The 12520-nt window shown below is 31.6% G+C and overlaps 1 protein-coding gene across 1 annotated transcript; it reads left to right on the forward strand.

The window, feature by feature from the left end:
* The first annotated feature begins 8657 nt into the window (after nucleotides 1-8657).
* Nucleotides 8658-12206, forward strand: LOC133689304 (probable LRR receptor-like serine/threonine-protein kinase At3g47570). The gene is made up of 2 exons (XM_062109116.1): nucleotides 8658-11468; nucleotides 11562-12206. The coding sequence occupies exons 1-2, from the start codon at nucleotides 8804-8806 to the stop codon at nucleotides 11966-11968; spliced, it is 3072 nt and encodes a 1023-aa protein (XP_061965100.1). The 5' UTR covers nucleotides 8658-8803; the 3' UTR covers nucleotides 11969-12206.
* Nucleotides 12207-12520: the final 314 nt, after the last annotated feature.

Consider the following 12520-nt stretch of genomic DNA (forward strand, 5'->3'; position numbering starts at 1 on the left):
ATCAATATTATTTATTTCATGATGTAATAATAGTAGTTAAATCTACAATATTTAAATTAAAATTATATATATATATATATATATATTTTATAACCTCAATTTGAAAAACATTTTTTTAACCAAATACATTAAACTACTTTTTGTTTAACATCAATTTCAACCATAGTTTTAACCAAACATATATTTTTCCAAACCAACCTCAACTAAAAGTACTTTTTATAAAAACAACTTTTTTCAAATCACAACCACCCACAACAGCTACCACAATACCAAACACACTAATGTGGTAGCCATTTAACCCGTAAATTTCCATGGTAATGTTGTTTTTTTAAAAAACAAATATTGGACATGCAAAGTGCTTGAATGTATTTTTTAATATAAAAAATTTTAAAGTGTAAATTGAAAAGCATATACAAGCATTTAATAAAAAAAAATGGTAATCATTTATGTAAATAAATAAAAAAAATCATATAAAATAAGACATTCACCACATTATATTCACTAAACTTATTTACTTAAATCAATAAAAGATAAATCTAAACTCTAAAAAACACATGATCTAAAAGATAAACACAATAAAATTGACTGAATAAACTCACGCTGTAAAACAATTACGCAAGGCTGAACACATTAGCAATATTATTTCAAAATAAATATTTTTATTTTGAAAAATAAACTTCATTTGTATAAAACAAAAACATAATTATAAATGAATTAGACTAATATCTTGAAAAAATCAAATACAAACAAAAAAATTAAAAAAAATTTATATTAAAAAATGGCATGCAAAACCCGTGATTTGGATCGTGAGATTGAAATAAATTCATAAAAAAAAATTAAAGATAATCACAAAACAAATATTTTTTTTTAAAAAAATACAGAATGATAAGATTGTACAAAGCCGAATCCCCCAACAAGTCAAATGTCAAAAGATGAAATCATAAAAAAACAAATTACAGAAAAACATCTAAAAAAATGAGGGCAAAAAAACAATTCATTAGAGGGCAAATAAAAATTTGATTTGGCTCATACTCTACAGCATGCTATAAATTGTTTTCTTATGAAAAAAAACTTGAGTATAAAAGCTATTTCAATATTTTTTTTACATAATAAAAATTATAAGTATAAATAAAAAATTCTATCCAAACATCTAATAATCATCTATGTAAATAAAAAAAATAATTAATAAAAGAGAAAGTAGAAAAATTGAGAGACGGACGTCGATCAAAATATTTTTTCTCATAAAATAAGATATTTACCTGCTTGTGTCAACTGAACTTATTTATTAAAATCAATAAAAAATAATAGAAATATAAACACATATGAAACCGAATGAATAAAATTAAAAACAATGCAAAACAAAATAAATAGCAATTAAAAGAATTAGAACTAAATTCGACATAAAAATTAATTGAAATTACATGTTCAGGGAAAATGAAATAAAATTATTTTTTTAGGGACGGAATTGAAAAGGACAAATCAATTAAGAAAGTAAATAAAAAAATAGCAATTAAAAGAATTATTAGGGATGAAATGAAAAAAAAAACAAATCGGTCAAGAAAATGAATCAAAACAAAACAAATCGCTATTAAAAAAATAAGGACCAAATTTGATTAAAAAAAATTAAAGAAATCAAATAACCACAGATGAAACCAAAAATAAAATAAAATATTAAATAATAAATGTAATTAAAAAAATTACAATTAAGATAATAAAGACCGAATCAAAAGAAAAAGGAAATTGAAGGGTTAATATAACTTTTTGCATGGCCAAAACGCAACCCGAAGACGAAAGCAAAAAAAAGGGAAAAGAAAAGAAAAGCAAATTGGCACCAAACCTGACCAAACTATCACACACACGCCACTTAGAAATGAAGAGGACGTCAAGATGAATCAAATGATGCGGTGGAAGCACGATTAACACCATCAGAGTCAGCCACAAGTGCCGCTCAAAGTCAACAGAGCGGTGCACTCGTCAGCAGCTTCATCTTTTTTGTTATAAAATAAAAAATGCCCTTAGGATTAAACAATAATAACAAAAAAACCATTATAAATTTACAACCAAACCCCTAAAAATCAAGGCTAAAAAAATTAAACATTAAAGATAATAAGGTTGAATATTCAACGAGAAATAAAATAACTATAAGATCCCTAGACCAAAGATTATGACTATTTATTTTTTAAAGTAAATGTCGTAATTGTATTATTAAAATCAATATAAAATTACTATAACGCTTTTATTACTATTAAAAATAACAAATAAATTAATAGGAAAAGATAATAATATCTCTATCCCAAGCTTTCAGAGCTACGAAATTTTATTGTGCAAGTTTACAGTAAAAGATGTCTTGATTTTTAATTTATATATGTTAGAAATCTCACATGTAGGATGAAAGATAATCTTATCAATTAAACTAAACGTACGAGTATATAAGCTGACGCATGCACATATCTATTTCTACAAAAATAAAATTTGGGATATCCATGACATTATTTCTTTGTTAATTAAAATAACAACAAGTCCCTCGTAAAAATAAATTTACAATAAGTATAAACTTATGCACATCTTGGAGTATATTTTTTTTACCTCTCGAAGTCACAATCACATATGGATTATGAAAACGAATGTAAGTATAAACTTAGAATATAAATTATATAATCACGTACATAGTCTTCAATGTAATTTTCAAGTTAAATTACTTCAAGATGTGTTTAATTTATTTTAATTTTTTTTGGTAGATAGTTTTTAGGACAAAGAGTTAAAGACATGAAAAGGTATCTAACATATCTACTCTTACGATGTTCAAGTTGGATCTAGTTTATGGCAATTTAAGGAAAATGATGTTTCTTTGTTAATTACAATTTCTTGTAGCTAGCAAGTTGACAATTAAAGCATTTCATATTATAAACGGTTTCATTTCTTCCCTTGAGAGTTGACAACAGTATAATAGCTATAGCTAGCGATTGCTCTGTAAAAAATGTTTTAATTTTAATTGCTGAGCTGTGAAATTTAACTGTTAAATTGCATTAAATTTGAATTCTTTACAAGAAAGAATTGAGTCCTATGAAAATCTATGTCAATTAATTGAAAGGTGTATTTTATTTGTATATTTTTATGGATGTGATTTAGCTCTTTTTACATATTAAATTATATGTTTTTTTATTTTTAATTAATGGAAATTGAATATATACAAAATATTTAAAAATCATTCAGAATATAAATTCCCATTGCTTCATAATGTTCTTCAGTATAAATTATTATTGCAATAAATGTTAATATTCTCTAAAAATTAATTATGTTTATTGTTTGTAAAAATCAAATCAATTCTCAAGACCCTCCGGGTTCTAATAATATATATCAAGTAATTGAGGGAGGAGAGGAGCCACAACTAACATAGAATCTCATTTGATACGTATACCTCTTATCATTAAGAAAATATTTAATCAAATTAATGAATAAAAAAGAAAAAAATCTTAAAAAAACAAGAAGAAGAAAGGTAAGTGGAAGAATCAAATTTCAAACTCAAGCCACTGTCAAAACAAGAACACCAATAATGGCAATCTTAATTAAAGGATTAGCCAACTCACAAATTGACTAATCCCCTTTGAAGTTTGAACGGAATCAAACAGTGAAAAAAGGGCAAGAACTATATAAAAACTGAATCATTGATGCGTGGGTTGCACCCATAATTCGTACGGCTCGAATATTCTTTATGGATGATCCAGTTGTTAATACAAAATCATTTTGCTTATATTTTATGATAATGAAATGCCAATTTGCAAACAAAGAGAACTTAAGAAAGCATATTAGGTTCTACCTGGATTACTATATTTGTTTAAGCTTTAGGATCCTCACATGCCAATGAGCACCATTCGACAAGAAATGCCAATCAGGTTTTTGCTTATACATGGTGAACTTTTCTTCATGGTCTGACATATATTCTAATATTAAAATCTTAACCCCCTTCTTGTATTTGTTACGGAGTTATTAAATTAAACCCGACGATTTAAAGTTTAGATCATGAGTTAAAAGGGATGATTTAGATCAATCCAAAACGATGCTATTTTAATATTTATTTTTAAGTTAAACTAGTATTGTTTTGATTTTTTTTAATTATCAAACTGGATTTTAAATAGATCACATGTTGACCCATCATAACAATCATGTTTGACCTAATCAACTCCTATCTAATTTAATTTTAAACATGATTAAGATTAAATTTTAGATCAACCGGTTGTTAGTAATTTGAACCATCAAAATAAAAATGCATTGGTAGTTATCATATAAAAATTAAATTTTAAAAAGAATAAAAAAAAATATTTATCACGAATACATGATTGGAATATAGAAGATTCATGTAAAACCCAATAACAAAGAAGATTTAGTGTAAAGATGTGGGATTGGTATAATGATCATAACCTTATGATTAAAAATTAGTAGTATGAATTATTTAATTAACTCTTATTGGGGGAAATTAGGTCAATGCCAAGGATGACCAATGGGTTGCTCTACTCTTACTCCTAGCCATTTGAATACCTACCTTATCTCTTAAGATAATCTAATTAAAGAAAACTAGCTAGGCTATATCTCCGGTGCTCGAAAAAAATAAGAGGGATCCATTGATTAAAAAACAATAATCAAGGGTGGGACCGGACAACTAAACCACTAAGCCATGTCTCTTTTTTCCACATCTTTTCTCTGTGGAAGATTATGTGTAGATTTCTGATTCCTTTTGTTGCGACTTAATTTGATAATGTATGATGATTCTTTGTTTTCCTTTTTTAAAGTGGGCAGTGATGATTCAAAGTGCAAAGAGAAAATAAATTGGTGTAAATTTGACTTGGTAATGCCATCATGACCATCAAAGCCAAGACTTAATTTGCGTTGTTGTTGGGATTACTGATGGGATCGATGGGGTTTGAGGATGGCTATCTCCCGCTTGAAATCAATTCAGCAGCATTTCCGTCTACATGCATGAACACGATTTTGTTTCATTTCATCAGTTAATAAATATCAAGATCTTTCTAGCTACTTGTTTCATCAATTATCGTGCATATCACATCTAGGGTTTTTTTTTCCTTCCCTGAGAAGTGCCATACGTACGTTCAAGTGATCTGTGTGACAGAGAGCACTGCCCTTTTCTCATGTTTACAAGTAGAGAAATATTATTCTTGGATCAACCTTTACTCCATGGGACCGGATTATGTCTAACCTTTGATCTGTTCTGAGGGACAAACTTTTTAAATTCACTAACAATCCACGCGAGAGACAGAGAAGAGCTTTCCAAGGATGAGAATCGAACCCTAACCTGATGCGTCAGATACAATCTTCTTATGACTTTGATACCGTTTAGTATTAATAAGCTTGCGTCAGAGCCAATCTTCTTATCTCTTTGATGCCGTTTAGGACTCTGTTAGCTTTTGTTTTTTATTCGTTTAGTTAATTAAATAGATTCTGATTTTTACAATATATTTTATATATAATTGCTTTTCAAATCTTGATTTTATAAAAGTTAAAATAACTTATTTTTTATTTATGAAAACCGACTTTTATTTATTTACATATACAAACTTATCTCATGACAATTCTAATAAAATACATATTTTTTTAAACCATAACTAAAATATTTTTCTTGAATCTAATTTTTTTTAATCATAATCATAAAAGCTACTATTACGACAATCAAACGTTTTATGAGATATATTAGTTAGGTTACATCACATAAAGGTAATTAATGTAAGATAAAAAAGATATTATCACTGTAGGAATTGAATTGACTATTACTATAAATTAAATCAAAAAATTATTATTTTCTCTTCATACAATAGTTTTCTTCTTCTGCGGCTGCTGTTTTTTGCGAGGAGCTAGCTCATCGTGATTATGAGACTTATTGGTATTTATCAAAGAAAGCTCATTCATCATAAATTATTCAATTGGAAGAGAGTATAGTATATTTTTACTTTTCACATCCGCAATAGCCAAACTCATAAAGTAGTGTGTGAGAGAAGAATTATCCAAATCTTCCACCCTTTTACGTGATTTAAATTCGAGAATAATTATCAGAACCGGACTGGACGAATAAGTTTAAACTGGTAACCAGTTCTTGAAAAATAATTTCCACCCTTGTATCCTTGTCACCAATAAATGTTAGGGTTCTTGAATGCTTAATAAAGATTAAACAAAAGTTTGGAATTACGGTGCATAGTATTTTTTAAAATAATTTTTTTAATTTTTTTTAATTTTAATATCAAAGCATTTTCAAGTAAAAAATAATTAAAAACATAAGCAAAAATAATTTTAAACACCCCATAAATCATGGATTTATGCAGCAGTTCCATACCAATGAATCAAATTTTAGAAAAGAAAAAAAAGGTTGAAGGTTGGTGTATAAATGATGCGTATAATCCTAGCCCATTTTTCCCTAGACTCAAAAAATCAAAACTCACACGTCTGCTTACAGGAAACTTGTGAGATCCAAACATGTGAACATTCCATTATCAATATTGCCATTATCGTGATTGACATCATTGTTTTTCATGCAAATTTCAACTTTTAAAGAAACAATAAAGTAGGGAAGACAATATTTTTGTGGTTTGACATTTTTAAGTTAGGTGATTGACTTTTTGCTAGTACATAGAAAAATCTCATAAATAGAAGAACATTCTAGAAAATTTTCTACCCCGAGAAATTGCTGAACTTTCTACAAGAACATCATGCAAATACATACTAGGTAATATATATAGTATGAACTTGGAGAAAATTCGTTTGTTTTAGTTGATATCCAATTTTGCTTTCTCTATTGACATTCGATTAGTATGAAAACCCAACATCCACGCAAGTCAACCAATATATCTTGCTCTGTTCATGAAAATATATATTTTTGGTGTCATAGCCTATGTAATCTTACTACGGTAGTAATTTCTTACAAGACAAGAAGAGATCAATCTTACTACGGTAGTAATTTCTTACAAGACAATGAACCAAAGATTTAAAATATTAAGATATTTTCAGATAAGGTGTTCGCTATCCATACATGAATGTGTATGCTTGTAAGAAAAAAAAAAAACTTTTGCTTGATTTTCTCTTTAAATATAAAATGATAACGTGAAAACAAAATCCAATTCTCAACGTAGTAAAGTTACAAAGTTCAATAAAAGACTTATACATCTAAGTTATAAAACATTATCTAGCTTAACGATTTAACTAGAAGATTCATCAATTCAGGATTTAATTTAAATATTATCATTAAAAAAATTGATTTTTTTTAAATAATGTCTTTTGAAGGGTTATTTTTTAAAAATGGAATTAATCTTGATAACTGATCACTCGACTTGTGGTCAGCTCTTGGATCGTCAAATCAACCACAAGTCGGGTCTTATATATAATTGTGCTTCAATGAATAGTAGCAGGCCGTTGACCTGCACAAGGATACTAGCCCAGTTTAGATTTGTATACTTAACTATAATTAAGTACACCTCAATATAAAGAGTAGATCTTTTAGATTTGTGAAAAAAACATGATGACGGGCTGAACAAATCCAACTCCCAATTCATGTTATGAACAAGTTACATAAAGTTATGTACTCATTCTACATATACATATACAATAGTTCAATTATAATTATCAATATCATTATAAATTATATTATAACTATAATTATAAACAAACTAAAAGATTTGGGTTTATTACTATTGATTTACTATGCTATACTGTACTTATATTTCATTGTTTTAACTGCGATAACAAGTGATTCTAAATAATTATATATGGATATATTCTAATTAGATGATGATTTATCTCAAATAAATTACGTAAATAACATAATTAATATATTTATAATCTATTTAAGATTTTGTAAATCTTATAAGTGGACTTTATTATCATTACTTTTTTAAAAAATAAACTATTAAATTTAGAGTTAATTTCTATAATTCATTTTGCTCATAAAATTTCCATGTTCTTTGTATGTAGCTGTTTGTAGTCTGCGTCTGCATCACAATTCATCAACAAAGTATATTGAGAATGGATAAAATGATTGGTTTGATTTATAAGCACCGAGATTCAATAATAATAAAAAAAAAAATAGACTATTAGCCTCAACAACACATTCTATATCCGATGTCATCTAATCAAATTTATCTTTCGTTTTTTTAACTCAAAATATTTAATGATGTTTTGCATGACGAAGACGAACCTTTCCTAGAAACATGCTGCATGTGAACATCTTGTTTTATAACTGCATAAATGCTGGACCAGTTGATATCAGATTCCAATTTCAGAATACCTAAAGAAAGTGCACATCACACTGTTCATATATGTTCGGGAAATAATTGTATAGACTAAGCATTAAGATGAGCTAAGCAAGTTTGAAATTGAAGATTAGAAGAGGTCATGGTCATGTTAACGTGTTTGAGTAAACTTCAATCCTTCTATTTCTGCATTAAAACACGCATTCTTTCATTATCACAAGCCTACCTTCACTGAGAAACTCCACCCTGCCGGCCCGCGAACGCACAAGGCGACACCAAGTGTCGCGACATAATTGTTGTCTTTCAAAAAACAGTGACCAATTTAGTTGAAAAAAATATGTGCTGAGACCAAATAAACGGAAATGTGAGGTCCCTTGTCACCTCAAAAGTCTTCCATTTCATAAAACATTGAAAAACGTTGGTGTGGAAGGACATAAAGAAACGGTTTCCTTAGAATTTATATACCTGAAAGAAGTCCTGATGATCACTTCACCTACCCCTCAAAAATCCTGATTCTTGAACCAAAACATCAGCGTGAAATTTTGATTTTCCTGATGAGATCAAGATTTGGTGTTCATCATGCAATCATTCTCCTCTTTAGCATTAATGGCTTTGTTAATGGAGGAGAGAATGAAACAGACCAAGAAGCCTTGCTTGAATTCAAGACCAAGATCACCAGTGACCCTCTTGGCATCATGAACTTATGGAATACATCAGTTCAGTTTTGCCAGTGGTATGGTGTCAAATGTAGCCCTAAGCACCAAAGGGTTACTGTTTTGGACCTTAACTCACAGCTCCTCCAGGGGTCCATATCACCACACCTTGGAAATCTCAGCTTTCTACAAGTCTTACATCTCTATAACAACAGCTTCAGCAGTGAAATTCCCCCGGATTTAGGCCGGTTGCGCAGGCTAAAGATGCTGCGGTTGCATAATAATTTGCTCAGTGGAGAAATTCCTTCCAATATTTCAAGTTGCTTGAACCTTATCAGCATCACACTTGGTCGCAACAACTTGATAGGCAGGATTCCATTGGAATTCAGTTCTTTATTGAACCTTCAATTACTGAATGTCGAGTTCAATGATCTGACAGGAGGAATCCCTTCATTTTTTGGCAATTATTCATCTCTACAAGTGCTGAGCACAACCTTCAACAATTTTGGTGGAACACTCCCTGATACTCTTGGTCAACTAAAGAACTTGTATTACATTTCAATGGGTGCAAACTTCTTGACCGGTACCATCCCTTCATCACTATACAATCTTTCTTTTTTGAGTATTTTTTGCTTCCCACAAAACCAGCTTCAGGGGACTCTCCCCTCAGACTTGGGCAACAAATTTCCTTACCTTGTTGAGCTTAATGTTGGTGACAACCAAATTACTGGAAGCATTCCAATTTCGTTGTCCAATTCTTCATACCTGGAGAGACTTACTATCGCCATAAATGGATTTACCGGAAACGTGCCTTCGTTGGAGAAGATGCATAAACTTTGGTGGCTAAGCATCTCCACAAATCATCTTGGAACTGGGGAAGCTCGTGATTTGGATTTCTTGTCTACCGTTAGCAACGCAACTAGTTTGCAGCTTATGGCTATAAACGTCAACAATTTTGGTGGGATGTTGCCTAGTGCCATCACCAACTTTACCAGCCTTAGCATAATGACCCTGGATTCTAATCGGATATTTGGGAGCATCCCAGCTGGTTTGGGAAATTTGGTTAACTTGGAGATGCTATATATGGGGAAAAACCAATTCACAGGTGATATTCCTGAAGAAATTGGAAAACTTCAGCAACTAAAGAAGTTGGGTCTTCAAGGAAACAAATTATCAGGTAACATTCCATCTTCTTTCGGAAACTTAACCCTGTTGACCCATCTCTACATGTATCAAAGCAGTTTAAAGGGTAGCATCCCACCAGAACTAGGCAAATGCCAAAACTTGTTGTTATTGAATCTCAGTCAAAACAACCTTACTGGTGCAATCCCAAAAGAAGTTTTGAGCATCCCATCCTTGACAATCTATATGGACCTATCACGAAACAAATTGATTGGTTCCCTTCCTACAGAAGTAGGAACTTTGACAAATCTTGGAATATTGGATATTTCGCATAACATGTTGTCTGGAGAAATTCCAGGCACTCTTGGCAGTTGTGTAAGATTGGAATCTTTGTTCATGCAAAACAACTTCTTTCAGGGTACTATCCCCTCATCTTTTATTTCATTGAGAGGTCTACAAGTTTTAAATCTGTCACACAACAACTTGACTGGAAACATTCCAGATTTTTTCTTGGATTTTCGCGCGTTGGCTACCTTGAATCTTTCTTTCAATAATTTTGAGGGTTTGGTACCGACAGATAGAGTGTTTCGGAATTCGAGTGCAGTTTCAGTGGTTGGAAACAGTAAGTTATGTGGCGGCATTGCTGAGTTCCAGCTACTCGAATGCAATTTCAAAGGGACTAAAAAGGGGAGATTGACACTTGCAATGAAACTAGTCATTGCTGCTTCTGCACTTCTGTGTGCAGCATTGGTCCTAACTTCTCTGTTTCTCTTGTTCGTTAAGAGGAAAAAAGTAGAACCCACTCCAACCTCTCCCAAGAACTCAGTTTTCCAAATGTCTTACCGTAGTCTCCTCAAAGCCACTGATGGGTTCTCCTTGACTAATTTGCTTGGTGTGGGTGGTTTTGGGTCTGTCTACAAAGGCATGCTTGATAATGATGAAAAGCTTGTTGCAGTGAAGGTGCTAAACCTTCTAAACCCTAGAGCTTCCAAGAGCTTTAAAGCCGAATGTGAGGTTTTGAGGAATGTCAGGCATCGAAATCTTGTCAAGCTACTGACTGCATGCTCTGGCAGTGACTATCAAGGAAATGATTTCAAGGCTTTGGTTTATGAATTCATGGTTAATGGGAGCCTTGAGGAGTGGCTGCATCCGATAACTCCTGGAATCGATGAGGCACGTGAATCATCAAGGAGCTTGAACTTTGTTCAGAGACTTAACATTGCCATTGATATTTCTTGTGCTCTAGAGTATCTTCACCGTGGTTGCAGAACACCAATCGTTCACTGTGATCTCAAGCCAAGCAATGTTCTCCTCGACGATGAAATGATAGGACATGTAGGAGATTTTGGGCTGGCAAGGTTCTTTCCTGAAGCCACTAATAACCTATCCTTTAATCGGTCAAGCACCAATGGAGTAAGAGGAACTATTGGCTACACTGCTCCAGGTATATGCAACATCCTGCTCCTCTAGCAGCATACCGTTTTACTTGTTTTAAACTATTGTGAGTTGTGACAAGTTATGCTATGTGCAATTGCAGAATATGGTATGGGAAATGAAGTGTCGACATCTGGTGATGTATTCAGTTATGGAATCCTGTTATTGGAGATGTTCTCAGGGAAGAGACCGACTGACGAAATCTTTGAAGACAGCTTGAACCTTCATACCTACATGAAAGCTGCTTTGCCGGGAAAAGTGGAAGAAATTTTGGATCCAATTCTTGTTCAGGAAATAAAAGGAGAAACAAGCAGCAGTTGTATGTGGAATAGCAAAGTGCAGGACTGCGTCGTTTCAGTAATTGAAGTAGGAATTGCTTGCTCTGCTGAATTGCCTAGCGAACGGATGGATATCAGTGAGGTTACCGCTGAGCTACAGGCGATTAAAGAAAAACTTCTTAGAAGTGAAGACATGGGGACACAAGAAGTACAGGTAGTATTGCAGTCATGAAAATCATATCAGCAAGAAATTATCATCGGTGGAAAATTATTTGTTTTTTTTATTATTATTTTATTTAGTTTAGGAGTTTGGTTAAAACTATAATTATTGATTGTATTTGTCTGTTGAGAGTCCGTCACAATGCCAAATATTTGGTTAAGTTTTTCTGAGTTTTGTTTTGGTGAGTCCCATAAAGAATTGTACCGGAACGGGGGTTCAACAAAAGCACAAAAATAATGCTTTGCACAAACAGCAGCAGCTTTGAACCTCAATTTCTTCCACCACTGACCACAAATAATAAGACAAAAAAAAAGCTGTTGGAGGAAAATCAAACTTCCCCACCTCCCTGATTCCTCTAACAAAGCAGAGCACAAAGAGTCAGATGCACAAGTGTCTGTTGTTGATATCCGTACAATTTTTTTGTGGTTTAGAGTGTTGGACTGGGTTTGATAAAAATGAGGTTGTGAGTTTGGTTTGGTTTCTATGCTCACTAAACTTGACTGGATGATCCATTTTCTTGATGGGTTTCTCTTTTTCTCGAATGGTTACTATAAGATTCGCATT

Source organism: Populus nigra, chromosome 3 (genome assembly GCF_951802175.1).
Source record: "Populus nigra chromosome 3, ddPopNigr1.1, whole genome shotgun sequence".
NCBI lineage: Eukaryota > Viridiplantae > Streptophyta > Magnoliopsida > Malpighiales > Salicaceae > Populus > Populus nigra.